Source organism: Anomaloglossus baeobatrachus, chromosome 2 (genome assembly GCF_048569485.1).
Source record: "Anomaloglossus baeobatrachus isolate aAnoBae1 chromosome 2, aAnoBae1.hap1, whole genome shotgun sequence".
Classification (NCBI taxonomy): domain Eukaryota; kingdom Metazoa; phylum Chordata; class Amphibia; order Anura; family Aromobatidae; genus Anomaloglossus; species Anomaloglossus baeobatrachus.
Genome location: NC_134354.1, coordinates 241,179,477 through 241,203,329, shown reverse-complemented (window position 1 = coordinate 241,203,329; position 23,853 = coordinate 241,179,477). Strand labels below are relative to the sequence as shown.

Genomic DNA, 23,853 nt, shown 5'->3' with positions numbered 1-23,853 from the left:
CCCTCGTAAAGTCCGCTAGAGGGCACCAACACATCCTAGTGATCGTTGACTATGCCACCCGGTATCCAGAGGCGATACCACTCAGACATACTGCGGCGAAGCTTATAGCTCGGGAGTTGTTTGCTGTGTTCTGCCGGGTGGGGTTGCCCAAGGAGATCCTTACGGATCAGGGGACCCCATTGATGTCTAAAGTGACCAAAGAGCTATGCCGGCTACTCCAGATCAAGCAGTTGCGTACGTCTGTGTATCATCCTCAAACGGACGGTTTAGTGGAGCGATTCAATAAAACCCTGAAAACCATGCTCAAAAGGGTGATTTCCAAAGACGGGAAAGACTGGGATATGATGCTTCCCTATTTGATGTTTGCCATCCGAGAGGTGCCACAGGCATCCACGGGGTTTTCGCCTTTTGAGTTGTTATACGGGCGACAACCCCGGGGATTGTTGGACCTGGCAAAGGAAACATGGGAGCAGGAGCCCACCCCCCATAAAAGTGTGATTGAACACATTTTAGGAATGCAGAACCGCATAAGCGCGGTCATGCCAATTGTGAAGGAGCATTTACTGTAGGCTCAGGCCGCGCAAAGCGGCCGCTACAATAGACAAGCCACCATGCGGACCTTTAAACCCGGGGATCGGGTGTTGGTATTGATCCCCACGGCGGAGAGTAAATTCCTGGCTCAGTGGCAAGGCCCCTACGAGATAACGGAAAGAATCGGGGTGGTCAACTATAAGGTATTGCAGCCCGGTAGGCAGAAACCTGAACAAATATACCATGTCAACCTGTTAAAACCTTGGCAGGAACGGGAAAGCCTGATGATTCATTTATCCCCATCTCCCTCCTCTTCGGGTCGTTCATACCCGGCTCCAGCGACCTCTGGAGAGGACGAACCGGAAGTAAGGATTGGAGAAGCCCTCACCAAGCAACAGAGGCGAGAGGCCAGACGGCTGGTTCAGCAGAACCCCGATGTCTTCTCCAAGCTGCCTGGTAGGACCAGTCTGATACGACATGACATTGTCACCGAGCCTCACCTGAAGGTACGCTTGAAGCCATACCAGGTACCGGAGGCTCGAAGACTAGCCATATCAGAGGAAGTGAAGACAATGCTACGCCTGGGGGTCATCGAAAAATCCCGGAGTGAATGGGCTAGTCCCATTGTCCTAATACCAAAACCTGATGGCTCCTTAAGGTTCTGCAATGACTTTAGGAGATTGAACGAAATATCCAAGTTCGATCTCTACCCCATGCCCCGGGTGGATGAGCTGATTGATAGGCTGGGACAGGCGCGATATTTCACCACGCTCGACCTGACCAAGGGGTACTGGCAGGTGCCACTGACGGAGTCCGCCAAGGAGAAAACCGCTTTTGTTACGCCAGAGGGTCTCTTCCACTATGTTGTCTTGCCTTTTGGGTTACATGGCGCTCCGGCCACGTTCCAGAGGTTGATGGACTTGGTGCTGGAACCCCACCAGGTGTATGCATCAGCGTACCTTGATGACATCATTATTTACAGCTCTGAGTGGCAGACCCACTTGGAACAGGTACAAGCGGTGGTGAACGCGCTCCGAACAGCCGGATTGACAGCCAATCCCAAGAAATGTGCGTTGGGGCTCACGGAAGCCTGATACTTGGGCTACGTAATAGGCCAAGGAGTGATTAAGCCCCTAATTAACAAAGTTGAGGCGATCCAGAAGTGGCCTAGACCCCTGACCACGAAGCAGGTTAGGGCCTTCCTGGGTATCGTGGGGTACTACAGGAGGTTTGTAAAAAATTTTGCGGGACTATCAGCCCCCTTGACGGACCTTCTCAAAGGCAAGAAGTCCGTCATGGTGCGCTGGACTCCGCAGGCCGAGGACTCCTTCCGGGCCCTGAAGGGGGTCCTGTGCGGACACCCCGTTCTTGTCAACCCTGATTTCCGGAAGGAGTTCATAGTACAGACTGACGCCTCAGAGGTCGGCCTGGGGGCAGTGCTGTCTCAGGTGGTTCAGGGGGAGGAACACCCCGTCACCTTCTTAAGTAGGAAGCTCACCCCTCCCGAGCGGAATTATAGCGTAGTGGAGAAGGAGTGCCTGGCGATCAAGTGGGCCTTGGAGTCCCTACGCTATTACCTGCTGGGACGGCAGTTTCGCTTGGTGACTGATCACTCTCCGCTGGTCTGGATGAGGTCCGCCAAGGAACGAAATGCCCGGGTTACCCGGTGGTTCCTTTCTCTGCAGAACTTCCGGTTTACGGTTGAACACCGGGCCGGTAGGTTGCAGGGCAACGCCGATGCCTTGTCCCGCGGCCCGTGTTTGATGGCGGGAGTTCAACCCCGCACGCTTGAACTGAGGGGGGGGGTATGTGAGACTGTGACCGGGGTTGTCTATGACGGCCGGTACGTCTCGCCCCGGTTGTGCTCCCTCCATGTATAGAAAGCAACTCCACTCCAGGGTTAATGCTGTTTCCCTGCAGGCTGAAAGGAGGGTTAAAAGGAAACAGGAACATGGGCGTGGGTCCCTAGTGTGAGGGAGTGAACACAACTCCCTGAGTTTCTGCCAGCGAAACACATGTGTGCTGTTTTGGACTTTTGGTTTGTGCAATAAACCGTGTGCTGTGACCATTGGTGCCTGGATCCCGTGTCTTCTGCCGCGCAGCCGACCACACTACCTCACAATATATATACAGTATATATATATATATATATAAATAAGGCTATTTTTAATGATGAACTTTTATCAGTAATTTTTTTTTTTTTTGCTTTCTTAGAAATGTTATTGATTTTTTTTATTTGTTTCACTTAAGGGTACTTTACACGCTGCGATATCGGTACCAATATCGCTAGCAAGCGTACCCACCCCCGTCGGTTGTGTGACACGGGCAAATCACTGCCTGTGGCGCACAACATTGCTAACACCCGTCACATGGACTTACCTTCCCTGTGACGCTGCTCTGGCCGGCAATCTGCCTCTTTTCTAAGGGGGCGGTTCGTGCGGCGTCACAGCGACGTCATACGGCAGCCGTCCAATAGCAGAGGAGGGGCGGAGATGAGCGGCCGGAACATGCCGCCCACCTCCTTCCTTCCTCATTGCCGGTGGACGCAGGTAAGGAGATGTTCGTCGTTCCTGCGGTGTCACACATAGCGATGTGTGCTGCCGCAGGAACAACGAACAACATTGTACCTGCAGCATCAACGATATTAAGGAAATGAACGACGTGTCAACGAGCAACAATTTTTCACGTTTTTGTGCTCGTTGATCGTCGCTCATTGGTGTCACACGTTGTGATGTCGCTAACGGCGCCGGATGTGCGTCACTAACGGCATGACCCCGACGATATATCGTTAGCGATGTCGTAGCGTGTAAAGCACCCTTTAGTCCCTTTATGGTAATACAATAATTCAATAATTTTCATTGTGATATCTGCTGTAATTTTTCAGTATTAGATCCCCCTCACACGACAGTGATTCTGGTATGTATGTTGCAGTTTTTATACATACCAGAATTACGGACATACGCGGACCCATTATAATCAATGGGTCTGAGCACTCATCAATGATTTCTCATGACCGTGTTTCTGTGCAAGCGCGCACGCATGTTCGTGTGTTCCGCACAGAGACATGTCTATTTTTTTCTGGCTTCACTGATGTCCCACGGGCCACACAGTGGTGTGTTCAATGTGACACGTGCCAGAGAAATCATGTGTCTGTGAAAAAAAATGATTTGCTATACTCACCTTCTCGAGCAATGCTGTCTCTGCCTCTGCTGTCTCCTGCTTCCAGATCGGCTAATTATGCTCATGAATATGCACTGCACAGCCGACACGGAAGTAACAGCAGCGGTGAGCGACAGCAGCGTGGGACACAGCAGCGCAGAAGATATCAGCACCAGGGACAGCAGGAGCATGGACAGGTGAGTAGATCTCCATGTACTATGCAAATAGCACACGGAGAACACACGTGTGCCCAAATCATGGCACACGGAGGGCCATATGCATCTTTAACACGTCAGTGAAAAATGTTATCCTAACTTTAAAATTCTTTGAGTTATATTAATCTATACTGTTGTCCAGTTAAAGCATAAAATATAGACCATGATTATTGGACAATATGTCCATGATTTCACTGCAACCACAGATCTGCCGCAGATTTATCTCTGTGTGTGTGACAAGGCCTTAAGACTTTGTTCACATGAAGGGTGCAGAGTAGGGCTGAGATGTAAAAGTCCGGATTCGCGCGGCTGCGGGCTGAGAATATCAGCCCCCAGCCGGCTTTATCTTGGCTTGGTATCAAAATTAGGAGGGACCGCACATCGTTTTTTTATTAACAATTTTTTTAAATAATAAAAAAAAAGCCGCATGCGGTTTCTTTTAGGCCGGAGTCACACTTCCAAGGTACTCCCGCGAGTCTGACATAGCAGCACAGCCGCTCACACTTCTGCAAGGACCATGCATGTGTTTCTAGGTACATGCACGCTCATGTTTAGAGAGCGGCAGGCCGTGTCGGGTGCTGTCATGCCAGACTCGCACAAGTCTGACAGCTCATCACCGGCACAGCCGCGCACACTTCTGACAGGAACGTGCATGTGTTTCTGAAACACATGCATGTTAACCATACTGACCCGCAGACATTTGCACTGCTTTCCCCACCCACTGTCCGTCCTTCCGCCTGTGATTGGTTGCAGTCAGCTGACACGCTGCCACTCAGGGTGGGGGCGCGTCTAACTGCAATCAATTACACGCTCCGGTGGGCGGGCAAAACAGTGAATATTGAATTGTTGGCTCCAGAAGAGAAAAGCGTGACCCTGAAGGAGTTTGCCGCCAGGACACGCCTCGGGTGAGTACACCGTGCACGCTCCTGCCCCCATATACCCTCCACAAACTATTTTAATCTCCGGATTCTGGTCCCCATATACTTATATGGGCACCGGAATCTGGAGTGGATCCGGACTTTTTTTTCAATCCGGCAGTGATCCGCCAGTCCCGGATTTTGGCGTGTTCAATCAACTCTAGTGCAGAGGCTTTGCGGGGATTTCCATCTATTTTCTAATATTAACCATCAAGGTTTCCCAGTGCATTTCTAAATAGTAACATCTGTAGGGAAAATCTGTCATTTCACAAAAGAATAGGCACTGTGACTTTCAAAACGAAGGCATTGTTTTTTCCCACAGTCTGAGACTAAAGGCCGCTTTACACACTGCGATCTCGCTAGCAAGATCGCTAGCGTGCGTACCCGCCCCCGTTGTTTGTGCGTCACGGGCAAATCGCTGCCCGTGGCGCAAAACATCGCTCGGACCCTTCACACTACTTACCTGCCTAGCGACGTCGCTGTGACCGGCGAACCGCCTCCTTTCTAAGGGGGCAGTACGTTCGGCATCACAGCGACGTCACTAAGCGGGCGCCCAATCGGGTCGGAGATGAGCGGGACGAACATCCTTCGTTCCTCATTGTGGGCGGCCGCAGGTAAGGTGAGGTTCCTCGTTCCTGCTGTGTCACACGTAGCGATGTGTGCTGCCGCAGGAACGACGAACAAGCTGCGTCCTGCAACAGCAACGATATTTGGGAATGGAGGAGCGTGCCAACGAGCAACGATAAGGTGAGTATTTTTGCTCGTTAGCGGTCGCTCATACGTTTCACACGCAACTACGTCGCTAACGAGGCCGGATGTGCGTCACGAAATCTGTGACCCCAACGGCATCGCGTTAGCGATGTCGTTGCATGTAAAGTGGCCTTAAGCCATCTGAGTGTGTTCTAACCATCGGTTAACTATCTGTTTCAGCACTGAATTGTGTGTGAAATTGGTGAGAATCAGACCTTTTTCACATAGGAAAGAACCGGCCCAATCGCTGGCTTTCCCAACCTGACCTCACTGCTTTATAGGCATATATACCAAGCTGTTAATCCCTTCATGACTTTGCCATTTTCCGATTTTTCCTCCTCTTCTTCCAAGAGCCATAACTTTTTATTTTTTCCTTCAATACAGCAACATGAGGGTTTGATTTTTTGCGGGTCAAGTTGTTCGTTTGATTGAAACCATTTGTTTTACCATATAGTGTACATATACAGGAAAAAATTCCAAGTGCATGAAATTGCAAAAAAAAGTGCAATTCCACATTTGTTTTTTAGGTTTTTTATTTACCATGTTCACTATATGGTAAAACTGACCTGATAGTATCATTCTACAAGTCAGTATGACTATGTATTTACCAAACATGTCTTTTAATTGAAATAGTGAAAAAAAATTCTGTCTGTATAAAAAAAAAATATGCTAAAGGCATAATTTTCTGAGACCCGTAATGTTTTTAGTTTTCTGGATCTAGGGCTAAGTGAGGACTTATTAATTTCACTCTAAGCTGACGTTTTTACTAATACCATTTTTTGGGTAGATGCGATGTTTTGATTGCCTCTTATTATATTTTATTGCAATGTGTTTTTAGTTTTTTCTTCGTTACACTGTTTACCAATTGTATTAATCTATTTATATTATGATTGATCAGACATTTCTTAATGCAGCTATGCAAAATATGTGTAATTTATTATTATTATTATTATTATTTTATTTTCAATTGGACAAAAGCGGTGATTTAAAATTTCGTGGATTTTTTTCATGTACATACAGTACTTTACTATGCCCTCATCAGGGCAGATCGAAATACACCTGTGCTGTAACGAGATTGCAGCAATGTGTGGTTGATGTAGGACACGTCATACACATGAAGCAAGGTAGGAGGACAGCCATTGGGGAAGACCAAGGCCTCTGAACAAGACCAGCTATCCCCATCACTTTATATTGGGAAAAACTGATGACAGGTTCAATTTAACTCAGGTTGGGAGATTTGGCGGCCTTTCTTCCAGTCTAATGCGGGCTTTACACGTTACGATCTATCGTGAGATTGCACGAGCAATCGTACCCGCCCCCGTCGTTTGTGCGTCACGGGCAAATCGCTGCCTGTGTCACACAAAGTCGTTAAACCACACGTACTTACCTGCTGAGCGACCTTTCTGTGGGCGGCGAACATCCTCTTCCTGAAGGGGGAGGGGCGTTTGGCGTCACAGCGACATCGCACAGCCGCCGGCCAATAGAAGCGGAGGGGCGGAGATGAGCGGGACGTAAACATCCCGCCCACTTCCTTCCTTCTGCATAGCTGGCGGGTGCCGCGGGACGCAGGTAAGCTGTGTTCATCGTCCCTGGGGTGTCACACGGAGCAATGTGTGCTGCCCCGGGTACAATGAACAACCGGCGCCATGTTAAATAAACAATTTTTTAAAACTCAGCGACGAGTACACGACGCACGATTTGTGAGCGATTCTGCGTCGCTCGGAGGTGTCACATGAGACGACGTCGTGAACGATGCCGGATGTGCCTCACGGAAACCATGACCCCGACGATGCATTGCACGATAGCTCGTCTCATGTAAAGCCCGCATTAGTGTGTCGACCAGGGAATGGGGTACTCGGTCCCGGGCAGTGTATAACTAGGGAATGTCACTTTGGTGGCCGTTGCCCGGTCCCATTCCCTGGGTGCTTTTTAATGGGGAATATTTACAGGGGAGATTAAAGTCATTTGTGTGATGCCACCTGCGGGTTGCGATTAAGATGGTGGAACCGCTGCTGCTGAGTTTATTATCCCCAGGACTGGTAGTAATGGCAGCTGTGGTGGTAGGCCCTCCGCAGTAGGGCTGAGCCTGGGAGATGTATGATGGAGTAATGAGGGAGGCCACACCGTGGGTTGTAGTTAACAGTTTCTACTCACTCTTGATACTTGGATGGCTGGTTCAGGTCCCTGTAGTTCCAGTGCCAGTTGATGACTTGGTTGCTCTGTCCCCGGCAACCTCGGTGTGTAGTTGGGTCCCCGTAGCATGGAGCGTTTGGGGCCCGACTCCCTTTTTGTGGCAAAGTCCAAGGAAAGTGTATGTATCCGCTCACCTGTGGTATGAAGGAGACCAATGCTTCCCAGACACGTGCAAGGATAAACCAGCTGGCAATCTTGTATGGAGACTTTTTAAAAAAAAATCCAGCACCGAATCCAGGAAATGTATTAAAAATTAATGACGTTTATTGAAACATATTAAAAAGTCCAAATAGGGTCCAGAGCAAAGAAACGGAGAGGACGCGTTTCGAACTGTATAGTTCTTAGTCTGTCTCGCAAAAGTCCCTTTTTGTGGCAGTCTCCTTGTCCGTACGGTGGGCAGTGTGGATCCTGTAGGGCTGGTCTGTGTCCCAAACCCTGATCCTTGCTTTACTGCTGGTGCCCCCGGATCTGTGGGTCAGTGAGGTCTTTGAAGGTCGCCTCATGAAACTGTCACCAGACCTAGGGCCCTGTGCCCCATCGGTGCTCTGGTCCCAGAGGAACTTGGGTGTACCTGCCCTGGCGACCACTCTCCTGTGCCCCCGGGTCACTGTTACACGACCCAGCTCTCGGCAAGTCTTTCCACTTTCACTCACTACTACTCAACTGACTGCTGTCCCCTCCCACTAGGTTGTCTAGTCCTCTGGTCTGGCTCCGCCCTCTAGGTGGCCATCCCCTTATGTCCGACTAGCCAATTACCCCTGGTGTGGAGTGGTAACTAGGATTTTGGTGTGTCTAGGTGTTGCTGGCACTGGTGTTCCAGGTCCCAGGGGGTAGGCCCTGCATCCTGGTGAGGATGCAGTTCCTATTAGTGCCCTGAGTGGCTCAGGGGCGCTACATAAGAACAATCCATGGTTTACTGTTATGTGAAGAAGATCATACTTGAACCCATATTAAATTTCTAGATGATTTACATAGATTAAAAAAGTAAACCGTGTAAAAAAAACTGGTGAAAAATATGAGCTTTGGAAACCTAAACCATTGTGAATATTGGTTGAGAATATGATGTAACAGCTTTCATTCATGATTGATCTCAGAATACTATAAGTAATGTAATTATGCAAATATCCTCTCCAGAGAGAAAGAGGGTTAGAACTGTAGCACAATTTTTTCGGGGTAGCATTCCTAAAAGTCAATATGATTGAGGATCAAGAGCCAAACCATACGCTCCATTTGTAGACACATGTTTCTGGATGTTTGCTTCTCATCAGTGCAAAGCAGGAGGTTGGATTTGGCTAGGTGAGAGGTCTCTGACAGAGGTCTAATGTAAGTATATATTATAGATAAATTATGCAATAGAAAATCTGGGCCACTATGTAACATTTTCATTATGCAGTTTTAATTCTTAACATGTTAATAGATGTTTAAGCATTTTCTTCTTCACCTTTTAATTACAGTTACCCACCCAGATGAAATGGGGACAAATTTCGGAGCATCAGACAAGATCACAAAAAACAATGATTGCCTTAGTCACGTGTGGTGTCTTGTTGGCTGCTTTTATTCTGGCTGGATACTTTCTTTCCAATAGAGAGAGCTGGAGTCCAGGAAGACAGAGACTGGTTAGTTTATACAGCTGGCAAAATGGCGCCTAATAGTAAAATGGTGTTTTCTGTTTTCTGTTCCATCACCTAAAATACAAAATCTGGTTAATATTACAAAACATAAAAAAGCTATTTTTTACTTTCTGGAATATAGAGGTGAACTGAAGATTATCAAAACGTTGTGCCGGGAGAGCATATCTGCATATACAGTATGATTATGTAATAAAACTATGTAAAATACCCATGTTAAAAACATTCACAAAACACTACCTCTTATCCTTAAACCCTAATCCCTATGTAATTTTTAAGGGTCTCGAGTCCCAAGACTTCACTCTGAGGCCAAGTTCACACAAGAGTATAAAGAAATCATTCAAGCTTCATCCAGAACCGGATGGTTTTCTTTCTCATTTATCATCCGTGTGTAATCCTGTTGTATACAGAGAAATATACAAGAATAAAAAAATGTTTCCTATGTAAAAAAATTGAAATGTTTCCACAAAACTAATATGCTGTATGGTGGCTTCGAATGGGATCTGATCTTTTTTTTGCACACCTATAAATCCGAATAGACGAAACACAGAGGCTGCAGATTTTTGCACAACCAGATTTGGCCTTGAAAAATAATCTGCATTGCCTCATTGAATAACATATTGTCTGAATGATGTCCGTGTGCTGTCTGTTTTTTCCCAGACAGCGCTCTGACCGAAAATACATTCGCATTAAACGCCCCTTACTGACAGAGGGATATAGTTTTCTTTGGGTAGCCACATCTTTTTGCATGAGCAGCCATTGCACAGTGTGATACTTCTAATAGAAAAGGAACATTGTGATGTGTACTTGTAGGATGGTAGAGGGTATATGCTCCATAGGGGGTATTACCATCTGATAATTGCATATCTCCACAAATGAATGAGAAGCGCTCATTAGTATTAGTGTACTTGCTGCCTCCCCACCAACCCCCTCCTGACTGCCGCGGCTTGTACTGAGCAGTGTGAGATAGCAGCAGGGAGGAGGGTCTCTGAGGAACTCTCAGGTGGTAATTAATTTAAACTTTTAGGAAGCATTACAAAACCATTTCACAATGGAATTGCAAAGTAAATTCACCATCCTCATCAGATCTAAGAGATCTATTTAGAGATGTGTGACGTTGGTATTGTGAAATCTCCTGATAAATCTTCTTTAGGCAGCTGTAACTGCACTATAGAACTGTACAGTGTTTTATCCTTATAAGCAAGACAATAACCAGGATTTGGGCATTATAATGTGAGTGGGGTATAGAAATTAAGGGTGCCATTAATGTGCATATAATATTGTCTCATTTTAGTCTGCAACATTTATTGTGCTCCTTTCCATTGTGTTTGGCTTAATAATGGTGGATGTAAAGCTTAGTGCATATCAGGCCATATGTGGTTCATTACAAATTGCTGTTAACAGCCATTAAGTTTTCTGCTTTTAATGCATGAAACAGCTTAAAATCTGGCTGTGATGTCTTCCACACTAACACTGCTTGCTGTTTGTATGTCTGTGTAGGGTGAAGATCCATATTGTACCGAAACGGACAGCCAAGGAAACACTCTGGTGTCTGTATCATCCCATCCTCAGGACAAACCGAACAGTGGGACCCAGGAGAATGGAACAGGTCAAACTGTCTCCCCTACTGCAACCAACGGGCATTCAACTAAGAAACAAAATGTTTCTGATACTGAGTTATAAGATGGGTACACAAAGATCTACAATATCAATTGATCATCAAGGGAGATACAGACTATTCCATTTGTTATTCGATTTATAGTTGAGGGTTGCTAAAAAAACAAATATGATCTAGCAAATAAAAAAGACCATTTAGTTGTTTTTTTAAGTTGTTTTTCCCTTATCTTGTTGATTTTCTATCACAAACACAAATAATAGTGGGATTTATTGATACAAGTATCTAGAAATTCAGATGCATCAATAAAGCGTACAACTGCCATTTTTGTATTCTCTTTCTACTCCCACACATCTATGTTGTCCACTGATTTCTAACATCGCAGGACATACGGCCATAAAGCTTTCATTGGAAAGTGTGCTGGTAAAGTTTGGATTATGTCTAAAAAGTTATTTGACTGTATTTATGTACATAATGCTTTCTCAAAATTTTAAAACTTTGCTTTGACGCAATATATCCATGTTTTAGTAAATGCACAGCAAGACGTTTATGCTTCCACAGAATACGATAGCTGTATTAGTCAGTGCTGCCAAGGTTCCAACATGGACACCATTTTAGTAGAAAGAAGTCACATTTTGGATCATATCATTCTCTTATTCAGATAGTATTTAATGAGCAACCTTCTTTGTTACAAAACCAAGATCTAAGACCGGACAACTGATTTTTTTAAATTCATTTTCATAATTACTTTTTAAATATTCATATTTTGAACCATACTATATGATCCCTGCCTTAATATACTCTTAAAGAAGACCTATCTCCGGCTCAAAAAAATTGTTCTATACCTTAATACCCATGCTGTGCCCTGGTTCTGAAGCTGTTTTCCGTTTTGTGCTGTATCACTTAATTGCAGAGATATTTACATTTGTTTCCTCCGGAGCGCACTATGTGAAATCTCTGCTTGCAGACCAATGGGGCGTTTCTTCAGAATCTTCCTTTAGGGCATGTCTTCACCCCTCCCTTCCTCCCAGATGCTGTCAATCACAGCTCGGCCGTGTATGACTGACTGGTAGATAAGCTGACAAGCTGTGATTGGCGCTAAATGAGAGAGAGGGGGGAAAAGGAGTCCCCCCGAAAATACTATAAAGAAATGCTTCACATACTGTGCTCAAAATGCAACAAATGTGAGTATCAATGGAGTGATACAGCACAAAATGGTGGAAAAGCAGAAGCAGGGGAACTCAGGACTTTAATAAGGTTTTTAACTCAGCTTTTTTTGAGCAAATGATGGGTCCTCTTTAACAAATCATTGTTAAAAATTGTTACAAGAGACATTTTCTAAAATGATTACAACTATAAAAACAATAAATATAACTGAGGCTCAGCTGCAGTATTTGGCATTGCCAATGGACAAGTGTGACACTGTTACAAAGAAACCCCCCCAAAAAAAACAGATTTTGTTCTTAATCCCAAACATTCAAGAAACCAATTCCTGTAGGTAGTCATAAAGTAAGTTTGTTCATTTATCTATAAGTAACTGGAGATTATTGAGTGTAAACTTTGTATATTTCTTTTTTGTCAGTTTTGGATGTGTATAAACAAGGGTTGTTGCTATATAAAATGTAGTGTGTGGAGGCTGGGTTAAGTCTACGCTTCACCATTTATGAAAGAGCTTTAGCTGCCGGTATTAAATCACCCTATTATTGTCACAAAGGGCACTTTGTACTGTTATTACTCACAGCAAATAAAGGCGTAAAAACACTATAAACATCGAACTTGTAGAAGCCACATACATCAACACTGGTCTTGTCATGGATGCTAATTATCCACTAAGGGTACGGTTCCACTTGTGTTTTGCACGGACGAGTGCAATCCAATAAAACATCGGACTGCTCTCGCACCAGTGTAAAACTATGGAGCAGTGTCCATCTGTGATTGATTTCTCATGCCATATCGGCATGAGAAATGAATCGCAGCATGCTGCATTTGGTAGCGAGTCTCGGCTCACACCCCCCCATACAAGTCTATGAGAGCGTTTGACACATCGCATTGCACTCGCATTTCATCCAACAGCAGTGCGATGTACATGCCATGGCAGGCCATGGAGGAGAGGGAGAAAGTGCTCCCTCCCTCTTCTCCACAGCTGTCACCTGATCACAAGACACTCGCAGCAGAGGGTCATTAGCATATTGCTTCCGATGCTCTCACATTGGAAGTTTGCACAAGTGGAACCGTACCCTAAGGGCTTGATTCCACTTGTGTACAGATAATTACTTTGATACTCGTCCCGAAAAGTGGTCTTGCATATGTCATGCGAGTGCGCGTTTTTTTTTCTTGCTTAGCATCCGTATGACATGCGTATGTAATGTTGTGTGCTATTTTTCTCGCACCCATAGACTTGCATTAGTAAGTCTGGTGCGATCTAGGCAGCCATGTGCAGCATGCTGTGATTTGATCCTCAGCACGATTAGAGCTGAGGAAAAAATAGCAGATGGACACTGCCTGATTGATTAATACTGGTAGGAGTCCAATCCAATGTTTTATTGGATTGCACTCGTCCGTGAAAATCGCAAGTAGAGCCGAACCCTAATCTTGCATTCTGCAACTAGTAAGAAAGGCATAATGTGGTTATATCCAAGACGAGTAAAAAAACTATAGTAGTGTTTTTGCCATTGAAACCTAGGCACAGAATTTGACTTTCTATGGGACGATATCTTCTTTTTTAATACATTACTGGTGCTGTGATCATAAAGTTTTATTTTTATTGCAGTTTCTGTAGGTTACACAAAATAAATCTACTGTGTATTGTATTGATAGAAAGGCTTCATCTCAAAAATTTAGCAAGTTAAACAACCTTTGTGAATAATATTTTTTTTCAGTAAAATTCTTTTTGTTTTAATTCATTTATACTTTTACAGCTTCTATGTGGCATATGCTTCTTCATGGTGATAGAAAACAAATAAACTGGCAAACCTACCAAATATGTTACCGCAAAGTAGGTAACTGGCCAACCAAGAAAACATGTTAAAGCAAAAAGTAGATAAAGAGAAGAAAGCATGAGAAAGCAAGACTTCGGGATTTCTCAACACAAAATCTTTTTGCTGTTGTTACCATGAATGCATAGTCATAGTTTCATAGTGTTTAAGGTAGACTTAAGTCCATCAAGCTCAACCCATGACCTAACCTAACATGTTGAGCCAGTCAGTGTAGGTGCCGTGCAAACAAAATTTAGTCTTTTTTCAAACACCTCTCCAACGTTTTTGTTCCTCAGCGCTGGAGTGATGCTTTACATCCAGGTCTTATAGTCAACCTCCAGCATCTTCACCTTTTTTCCTCGCTGCTCTGGTCCCAAAGAAACATCTTGTGCCCATAGCTTCTGACTGGCCGGGAGTCAGCAGTTACATCACAAGCGCTCAATACAAGTCTATGCAAGCCAGATCGAGGCTCTCATTGACTTTTAATGAGTTGTGTCCACCAGCAGATTCAATGAAACACTAAAGTAGCCGGTAGATCACAAACTGCTGGAGACTAACAAGAGCAGAGCAGCACTCAAGACAAATGAAGATGCCGGAGGGTGAGCATAACACTAGGGGCAGGGACTTAGATTTAAAGCACTACTCCAGCAGTGAAATTAAAAAAAAACTCTGAAGTGGTGCTTTATTTAAGACCTATTGTAAAATTGCTTCATTTTTTATTAACGGTATGTAGTCTTGGGAAATCCGCAACAGAAATCAAAGTCCACTGTGGTAAATAGAGCTCTGAATTTCTTTATGTAAATGGCACAGTCGAGTTGGACATTTCACTCTTTGTATTCGAAAGGGTAAAATCCACTGTAACATCTGAAGTATTAATATCAGATCCACATCACTTGTCAATTTACACTGTGGATATTGTCTGCAGCATGTGCAAGACATTTTTTTAACAAACACAGCACTGCTACTGTAATATGTAGTGGACGGAAAATTCACTGCAGGTGTACCCCATGTGCACATGCTCTTCACACATTGTCTTAGTGGTGTGGTGATATTTTTTGCCTGAATGCCATATTTGAAAATTGAGAGATAACGCTATCATGGTTAAAAAAAACAATGTGACCGCTACATGTGAATAAAGTCTTAATAGGACAATATTGTTTAAAAAAAATGGTTGCAAAGATGTAAATAGCTTTTACAATTAACTTTTTGAGGGAATATTAATACCTTTCTTCACACACATGCATGCGCGATTGTGCGCAAGCACACAAACATTCACACTTCTTGAGAATAATAAAGGCAGAACCTGGACCAGTTTAAAATAAGTAACTCAATGTAAGAGTGTATAACTTTTAATGTAGATAAAAACTATATTGGGTAACTGTAAAATGGGGTTCCAATGTGAACATACTGTATACTTTTAGGTTATGTTCTCACAATGAGTTTTTGGTGACCTTTTGATGCTGTATATTTTCTCTGCGAATATTCCAAATAGAATTGCACTAGATGCGGAAAATCCACAGATACAAAATAGCATGTAATTCACACATGACTATGGCCCCTGATTCATTATTTGTATTTTTTTAAGTTTCTTTCCCTTTTTGTATGTTGGTATTACTTGTTGTTTTTGGCGCCAAATTCATCAAAATGGCGCATGTAATTCATGAACTTAAGAAAAAAAAATTTCTTCCAGTTCTTTTAATGGTTGTGCAACTTTTGTCATCAAAAGTTAAAAAAATTGCAGAAAAAAATCCTAGCATATTCAAAAGTACATAAGGGGGTTTGGAGTGAGATTGCGCAAACTTTTCAACTCTCTAAACTATTGCAATTGATATAAATCATCTGGAATTGCTAGACTGCACCCACAAAGCAAAAAAAACCCAAAAAACAAAAACAAACAGGCAAGCACATATAACAGAGACTTCAAAAACCAGCCAATAGAATAGAGTGCAAGAAAAAAAAGGCATAAAACAAACAAAACTAAACCAAAACAGGTGCAAATGCAATGATGAATCATGGCCTTTATGCATAAAGTTTGGTTAAAGCCAAATACTAGGAAGTATTAAAAATAAAATAGTTTGTTTAAATCATGACCAAAAAGGGACAAAAACTGCAGTAGAAAAAATGTAAGAAAAACCCATGTAAAAACTCAATCAAATGCATAATAAAAAAAACCTGAAGAAACATAATTTAGTTAATTGGTGCCAAAATGCTGCAGAAAATCTGCAACCTCAAAAACTCACCTAATACTCATTGTAGTAACTTAATATTCATTCTTAAAATGTTCCAGTTGCTTTCCTAAAGATATTTTCTATATTTCTGAGCTTTGTAATGTTTTTTTTCATTCAGTAAATGATTTTAAATTTAAAAGTATGTTGTCTGTTATTTTAACAACCATTGTGTAACAGTTTGTGTACATCAGGGAACTTTAACCCTAATAATTACAATACAGAAGATGGCCTTAGATTTCCCAATATATTCTCTATTGGTCTACAAAGACTCAACTTTGCAGTTACTGGTAGAGTGGAGGGGCGTTAGTGTAAGCTGCTCACTTTGCACAAAGACACACAAGACGGTATGTGCACATTGCATCTTTTTCAGGCTGATTTCGCTTGGAATCATCCTGAAAATAACCCACAGAGAAAGAGTACAATAATATGAACATACTGCACAGCAATGTCAAAATGATATTACTGTGTACATGTTCCATGGGAAAACCTGAAGCGGTTAAAAGAAGTGACATGTTCATTCTTCGTAGGAGCTTCCGTGGCCATCGAGCTTACATGTCAGTTCCTTTATGATGAGATCACAGAATTGGTGATGTGGCTGATCACTCACTCCTGTGATAAAACAGGAAGGGAAATGTTTTACCTCAAAAAGCAGCAACTGCATGCCACTGCTGTTTCATCTATATTGTTAGGGCCAGATGGACGGGTAGACCCTGGAGGTGGATCCACTGGGCCGAACTCCAGGATGAGGGAAAGGAGTCCGGTGGCCGGAGCACTTTAGGTAGCAGGACAGTCCGTGCACTGGGAGAAAATGGAGAAGTCCCTGGGACCACGAGGTCACTGATGGTGGTCCGGGTGACGGAGCTCAGGTTCGGAAGCCGTGATGGTGTCAGGCGGGGTCCGGAACCGTTGGAGCGAGATGACGGGTCACCGCAGGGATCCGAGATGGTACGGACTGTCAGGATGGCAGATGGGCAGCGTTCGGGGTTCGAGGTACAGCAGGACCGGATGGCGATGCAGGATCGGCTCTAGAAGACAGAGAGGTAAGTATCTCACAAAACACAAGGAGACCTGACTCCTAGCTTGGGAAAACACGAAGAACAGGCCCCGCTCCCTTGGACATTAACCCCCTATATACCCTGTACCTGTGTGCATCATTTCCTGTTAGTTGACACTGGCCCTTTAAGAAAGGGTCAGTGACCGCGCGCGCGCCCTAATGCGCATGCGCGCGGCCCGGGTGCCAGAAGCCAGGGCAGGAAGCTGAGAGGAGGACGCAGGGGAGCCGGCCAGGGACTGGGAAGCCGTCGGGCGCCGGGAGCGGAGACCAGGGGGCCTGGGAAGTACGGGCACCGGAGGCTGGAGAGCAGGGAGCATGGCAGGTGAGCCGGGGAGCGGAACAGAGGACCCGGGGAACGGAGCAGGGGACCCGGGGAGCGGAGCAGAGGACCCGTGGAGCGTGACAGTACCCCCCCCCCACGCCCCCTCCCCGCAACCGGGACAGGAAGGCACGGATCAGAGGAGTGCCCACGTTCTCCCTGGGCTCCCAGGACCTATCCTCAGGACCATACCCTTCCCAGTCCACCAGGAAGAACTGTCGACCTCGTACGGTCTTCATGGCCACGATATCCCTTACCGCATAGATGTCGTCCTCAGCAATAGGAGGGGGAGCCGGACTGGCGGCAGCGGAGAAGGGACCAAGGACAACCGGCTTGAGCAGAGACACGTGGAAGGAGTTGGGTATCCTCATCGTGGCCGGGAGCTGTAGTTTGTAGGAGACCTCATTGATCTTGCCGAGGACTTTAAACGGTCCGATGTAGCGAGGTCCCAGCTTGTAGGATGGTATCTTCAGTCGGATGTATTTGGAAGCAAGCCAGACGAGATCTCCTGGAGAGAAACACGGAGGATCCAGACGTCTCTTGTCCGCGTGTCTCTTCATCCGCAGGGATGCACGTGCAATGGAGGCCTTAACTGAGTCCCAAATGGTTGTAAAGTCACGGGCTACAGCATCAGCAGCAGGGACATCCGAGGAAGAGGATACAGGCAATGGGACGGTAGGCTGAAGTCCGTAAACGACATGGAAGGGAGAGCTGGAGGAGGACTCACTGACGTGGTGGTTATGGGAGAATTCAGCCCAAGGAAGAAGCGTGGACCAGTCGTCATGATGGGCATTGATGTAGTGACGTAAGAAGGAGGTCAAGATCTGATTGACCCGTTCCACTTGGCCGTTCGACTGAGGATGGTAGGCCGAAGAAAAGTCCAGAGTCACTCCCAGTTGTTTACAGAGAGCCCTCCAGAAGCGGGAGGTGAACTGAGTTCCTCTGTCGGACACTATGTGTGATGGAAAGCCATGCAAGCGGAAGATGTGATGTATATAGGCGTCCGCGAGTTCCTGGGCAGAGGGCAGTCCAGCCATAGGAACGAAATGGGCCATTTTAGAGAACCGATCCACCACGACCCATATGACTGTGTGTCCGGAGGACAATGGCAAGTCCGTAATAAAGTCCATCGCTATGTGTTGCCAGGGAACTGAGGGTATGGGCAGAGGCAGAAGACGGCCATATGGCAGGTGTTTGGGAGTCTTGTTCCTGGCACAGGAGGAGCAGGCAGAGACAAAAGAGGCGACGTCCGTGCGAAGGGATGGCCACCAGTAATGACGTACAATAGCACTCCATGTTTTCTTCTGACCTGCATGACCGGCTGTTTTCGAGGCATGGCCCCAGTGTAACACTTTTTGCCTGTCAGTCTCAGAGACATAGGTCTTCCCGGGCGGTATCTGGGCCAGGGTGACAGGAGCCACCGGAATAATCTTACTTGGACAGATGATGGGTTGAGATGTCTCTTCCTCCTGTTCCACGGGCACGAAAGACCTAGACAAGGCATCAGCAAGTACATTCTTGTTCGCGGGTCGGAAATGAAGCTGGAAGTCGAACCGGGCAAAGAACAAGGACCACCTGGCTTGCCGTGGGTTCAGTCGCTGAGCAGTCCGCAGGTATTCCAGGTTTTTGTGGTCCGTGTAAACAATGACAGGGAACACTGCTCCTTCCAGAAGATAGCGCCATTCCTCCAGAGCCAGTTTGACCGCCAATAGCTCTCGGTCACCGATGGTGTAATTGCGTTCAGGCGTGGAGAAGCTCTTGGAGAAGAAACCGCACGTCACCATCTTCCCGGAGGAGGACTTCTGCATGAGCACTGCTCCGGCTCCCGTGAAGGATGCATCCACCTCCAAGGTGAACTGGCGGTTTAACTCTGGACGGTGGAGTACAGGAGAGGAGGCAAAGGCTCGCTTTAGAGAGCCAAACGCGGCGTCGGCCGCAGGTGACCAGTCCTTTGGATTAGCCCCCTTCTTGGTCAAGGCGGAGAGAGGAGCAGTCAGAGCCGAGAAGTGAGGAATGAACTGGCGGTAATAGTTGGCGAATCCCAGAAAGCGTTGGATTGCCTTCAGTCCAGAAGGAGGAGGCCAGTTGAGAATGGAGGAGACCTTCTTTGGATCCATCTGCAGTCCGGTATCGGTGATGAGGTACCCCAGGAAGGGGAGAGAAGACTGTTCGAAGACGCACTTCTCGTACTTGGCGTACAGACGATTCTCTCTCAGTCTTTGTAGAACCAGTTGCACGTTCTCTCGGTGGGTCTGGAGGTCCGGAGAAAAGACAAGGATGTCATCCAGATATACCACCACACAGACGTAGAGAAGGTCCCGAAACACATCGTTCACTAATTCTTGGAAGACTGCTGGTGCGTTACACAGGCCGAAGGGCATCACGCAGTATTCATAGTGCCCATCGCGAGTGTTGAACGCGGTCTTCCATTCATCCCCTGAGCGGATACGGACCAGGTTGTAGGCACCCCGAAGATCCAACTTGGTGAACACACGAGCTCCTCTGAGCCGATCAAACAATTCGGGGATGAGCGGCAGGGGGTACTTGTTTTTCACGGTGATTAGGTTCAATCCCCGGTAGTCTATACATGGGCGTAGGTCACCATCTTTCTTCTTTACGAAGAAGAAGCCTGCTCCAGCAGGAGAGGAGGATCTCCGGATGAATCCCTTAGCCAGGCTCTCTGTGATGTACGTAGACATGGCCCTTGTTTCGGCTGGAGACAGTGGATATATCCGTCCTCGAGGTGGTGTAGTTCCCGGGAGCAGGTCAATGGCACAATCGTAAGGACGATGTGGCGGAAGTACTTCGGACTCCTTCTTATCAAAGACGTCCACGAAGGACCAATAGGCTGAGGGCAGTCCCGGTAGGGACTCGGGAACCGGAGGTCGCCGGATAGGTTGTATGGTCTTCAGACACCTCTCATGGCAAGAAGACCCCCATCGAGTGATATCGCCAGTGCCCCAGCTGACTGAAGGCTCGTGTGTCCGCAACCAGGGAAGGCCCAGCAGGATTTGATGTGACATATGTGGGAGGACGTGGAGAGCGATGTTCTCGGTGTGCAGAGCACCGATACGCAGTTCAAGCGGCTTGGTGATCCAGGAGATGGTGTCTGAGAGGGGTCTCCCATCCACAGAGGCAATCACAAGAGGTTTGGCGAGTGGAGTAACAGGCACCTGGTACTTGTCCACCGTGGCCTGCTGGATGAAATTGCCTGCTGCCCCAGAATCGAGGTACGCCTCAGCCGTAAACCGCGTCTCTCCCGTTGTCACTTGCACAGTCCATGTAACTGGGTCTGAGAGAGTCCCAGCACCTAGGGTGGCCTCTCCTACCAACCCTAGGCTTTGGAGTTTCCCGGCCTCTCTGGACAGGCGCGTAGCAGGTGTGTGCCCTCTCCGCAGTAAAAGCAAAGACCCTTGGCGAGCCGCTCTGCTCGACGTTGTTCAGACTGTCGCACACGGTCGATCTGCATGGGCTCATGGACGGAGACACCAGAGGCCGTTGACTGGAGTACGGCGGGCTTCTGTGGAGGAGAGGAATGCCGTACCGGACGTCTCTCACGGGATACCTCTTTGGACCACTCCTGAAAGCGTATGTCCACTCGAGTCGCTAGGGTAATCAGGGCGTCCAGGGTGGACGGTACGTCACGTCCAGCCAGCTCATCTTTGATTCGACCCGATAGTCCTTCCCAGAAGGCGGCGGTTAGGGCCTCGTTATTCCACCCGAGTTCTGAAGCCAAGGTGCGGAAACGGATGGCGTATTGACCCACCGTCAGTGTTCCCTGACGTAACCGGAGAAGTGATGACGCAGACGCGGAGGCGCGTCCGGGTTCGTTAAAGGTGCTGCGAAAGGCCTGCAGGAACTCCTGGAGGTTCTTGGTCATAGGTTCCTCCTTCTCCCACAAGGGGTTCATCCACGCCAGTGCCTCGCCCTCTAGGTGAGACATGATGAAGGCGACCTTGGCTTGGTCGGAGGCAAACAGATGTGGCAGCTGCGTGAAATGGAGGGAGCATTGGTTTATAAACCCCCTGCAGGTCTTGGGATCTCCGGCGTACCGGGGTGGTGAGGCCAAACGCAGTCTGGAAGCATCCGAAGAGGCAGCCACGGGAGCGGGGGTCGTGGCTTGACTAGTGGAGGCCCGGGGCGCTGCAGATGTGACCGAGGCTTGTAGCGTGTTCAAGCGGGCGTCCACGGAGGTCATAAAATTCAGCATGCGGGTCTGGACTTCACGCTGGCGTTGGAGTTCCTCATGCAAGGCCGCTAGTGCTTCTGCGGGATCCATGGCCTGTTCTTACTGTTAGGGCCAGATGGACGGGTAGACCCTGGAGGTGGATCCACTGGGCCGAACTCCCGGATGAGGGAAAGGAGTCCGGTGGCCGGAGCACTTTAGGTAGCAGGACAGTCCGTGCACTGGGAGAAAATGGAGAAGTCCCTGGGACCACGAGGTCACTGATGGTGGTCCGGGTGACGGAGCTCAGGTTCGGAAGCCGTGATGGTGTCAGGCGGGGTCCGGAACCGTTGGAGCGAGATGACGGGTCACCGCAGGGATCCGAGATGGTACGGACTGTCAGGATGGCAGATGGGCAGCGTTCGGGGTTCGAGGTACAGCAGGACCGGATGGCGATGCAGGATCGGCTCTAGAAGACAGAGAGGTAAGTATCTCACAAAACACAAGGAGACCTGACTCCTAGCTTGGGAAAACACGAAGAACAGGCCCCGCTCCCTTGGACATTAACCCCCTATATACCCTGTACCTGTGTGCATCATTTCCTGTTAGTTGACACTGGCCCTTTAAGAAAGGGTCAGTGACCGCGCGCGCGCCCTAATGCGCATGCGCGCGGCCCGGGTGCCAGAAGCCAGGGCAGGAAGCTGAGAGGAGGACGCAGGGGAGCCGGCCAGGGACTGGGAAGCCGTCGGGCGCCGGGAGCGGAGACCAGGGGGCCTGGGAAGTACGGGCACCGGAGGCTGGAGAGCGGGGAGCGTGGCAGGTGAGCCGGGGAGCGGAGCAGAGGACCCGGGGAACGGAGCAGGGGACCCGGGGAGCGGAGCAGAGGACCCGGGGAGCGTGACATATATACCCACTTACCATAAGCAACTTATGTTATCTTATTTCTTTGGCCATGAATTGAAGTACAGTTAGGTCCAGAAATATTTGGACAGTGACACAAGTTTTGGCATTTTAGCTGTTTACCAAAACATATTCAAGATACAGTTATACATTCAATATGGGCTTAAAGTGCGGAGTCTCAGTTTTAATTTAAGGGTATTCACATCCTAATTTTTGTAAGGGTTTAGGAATTAAGGCCCCGTCACACTAAGCAACATCGCTAGCAACATCGCTGGTAACGAACAACTTTTGTGACGTTGCTAGCGATGTTGCTGTGTGTGACATCCAGCAACAACCTGGCCCCTGCTGTGAGGTCGTTGGTTGTTGCTGAATGTCCTGGGCCATTTTTTAGTTGTTGCTGTCCCGCTGTGAAGCACACATCGCTGTGTGTGACAGCGAGACAGCAACAACTAATGTGCAGGCAGCAGGAGCCGGCTTCTGCGGAGGCTGGTAACCAATGTAAACATCGGGTAACCAAGAAGCCCTGTCCTTGGTTACCCGATATTTACCTTTGTTACCAGCCTCCGCCGCTCTCACTGTCAGTGCCGGCTCCTGCTCTGTGCACATGTAGCTGCAGGACACATCGGGTTAATTAACCCGATGTGTGCTGTAGCTAGGAAAGCAGGGAGCCAGCGCTAAGCATTGTGCGCTGCTCCCTGCTCTGTGCACATTTAGCTGCAGCACACATCGGGTAATTAACCCGATGTGTGCTGTAACTAGGAGAGCAGGGAGCCAGCGCTCAGTGTGTGCTGCTCCCTGCTCTCTGCACGTGTAGCTGCATGCACTGGTAACCAAGGTAAATATCGGGTTGGTTACCCGATATTTACCTTAGTTACCAAGCGCAGCATCTTCCACGCGGCGCTGGGGGCTGGTCATTGGTTGCTGGTGAGCTCACCAGCAACTCATGTAGCCACGCTCCAGCGATCCCTGCCAGGTCAGGTTGCTGGTGGGATCGCTGGAGCGTCGCAGTGTGACAGCTCACCAGCAACCTCCTAGCAACTTACCAGCGATCCCTATCGTTGTTGGGATCGCTGGTAAGTTGCTTAGTGTGACTGGACCTTTACAGCTCTTTAATATGTAGCTGCCTCTTTTTCAAGGGACCAAATTTAATTGGACAATAATCTCAAAATCTCTTTAATGGGCTGCATAGGCTATTCTCTCGTTA

The 23,853-nt window shown here is 47.3% G+C and overlaps 1 protein-coding gene and 1 long non-coding RNA gene across 2 annotated transcripts in view; one reads left to right on the top strand and one right to left on the bottom strand.

Moving 5' to 3' along the window:
- CD34 (CD34 molecule) overlaps positions 1-16,350 on the top strand; it is a 154,435-nt gene extending 138,085 nt beyond the window's left edge. Inside the window, exons 7-8 of the mRNA XM_075335731.1 lie at positions 9,220-9,381; positions 10,894-16,350. Coding sequence (XP_075191846.1) covers positions 9,220-9,381; positions 10,894-11,076 — 345 coding nt within the window. The 3' untranslated portion in view covers positions 11,077-16,350. The remainder of the gene's footprint in view (positions 1-9,219; positions 9,382-10,893) is intronic.
- Positions 16,351-21,893: 5,543 nt separating this feature from the next.
- LOC142289773 (uncharacterized) overlaps positions 21,894-23,853 on the bottom strand; it is a 166,461-nt gene continuing 164,501 nt past the window's right edge. Inside the window, exon 3 of the long non-coding RNA XR_012750156.1 lies at positions 21,894-22,218. This is a non-coding gene — a long non-coding RNA (uncharacterized LOC142289773). The remainder of the gene's footprint in view (positions 22,219-23,853) is intronic.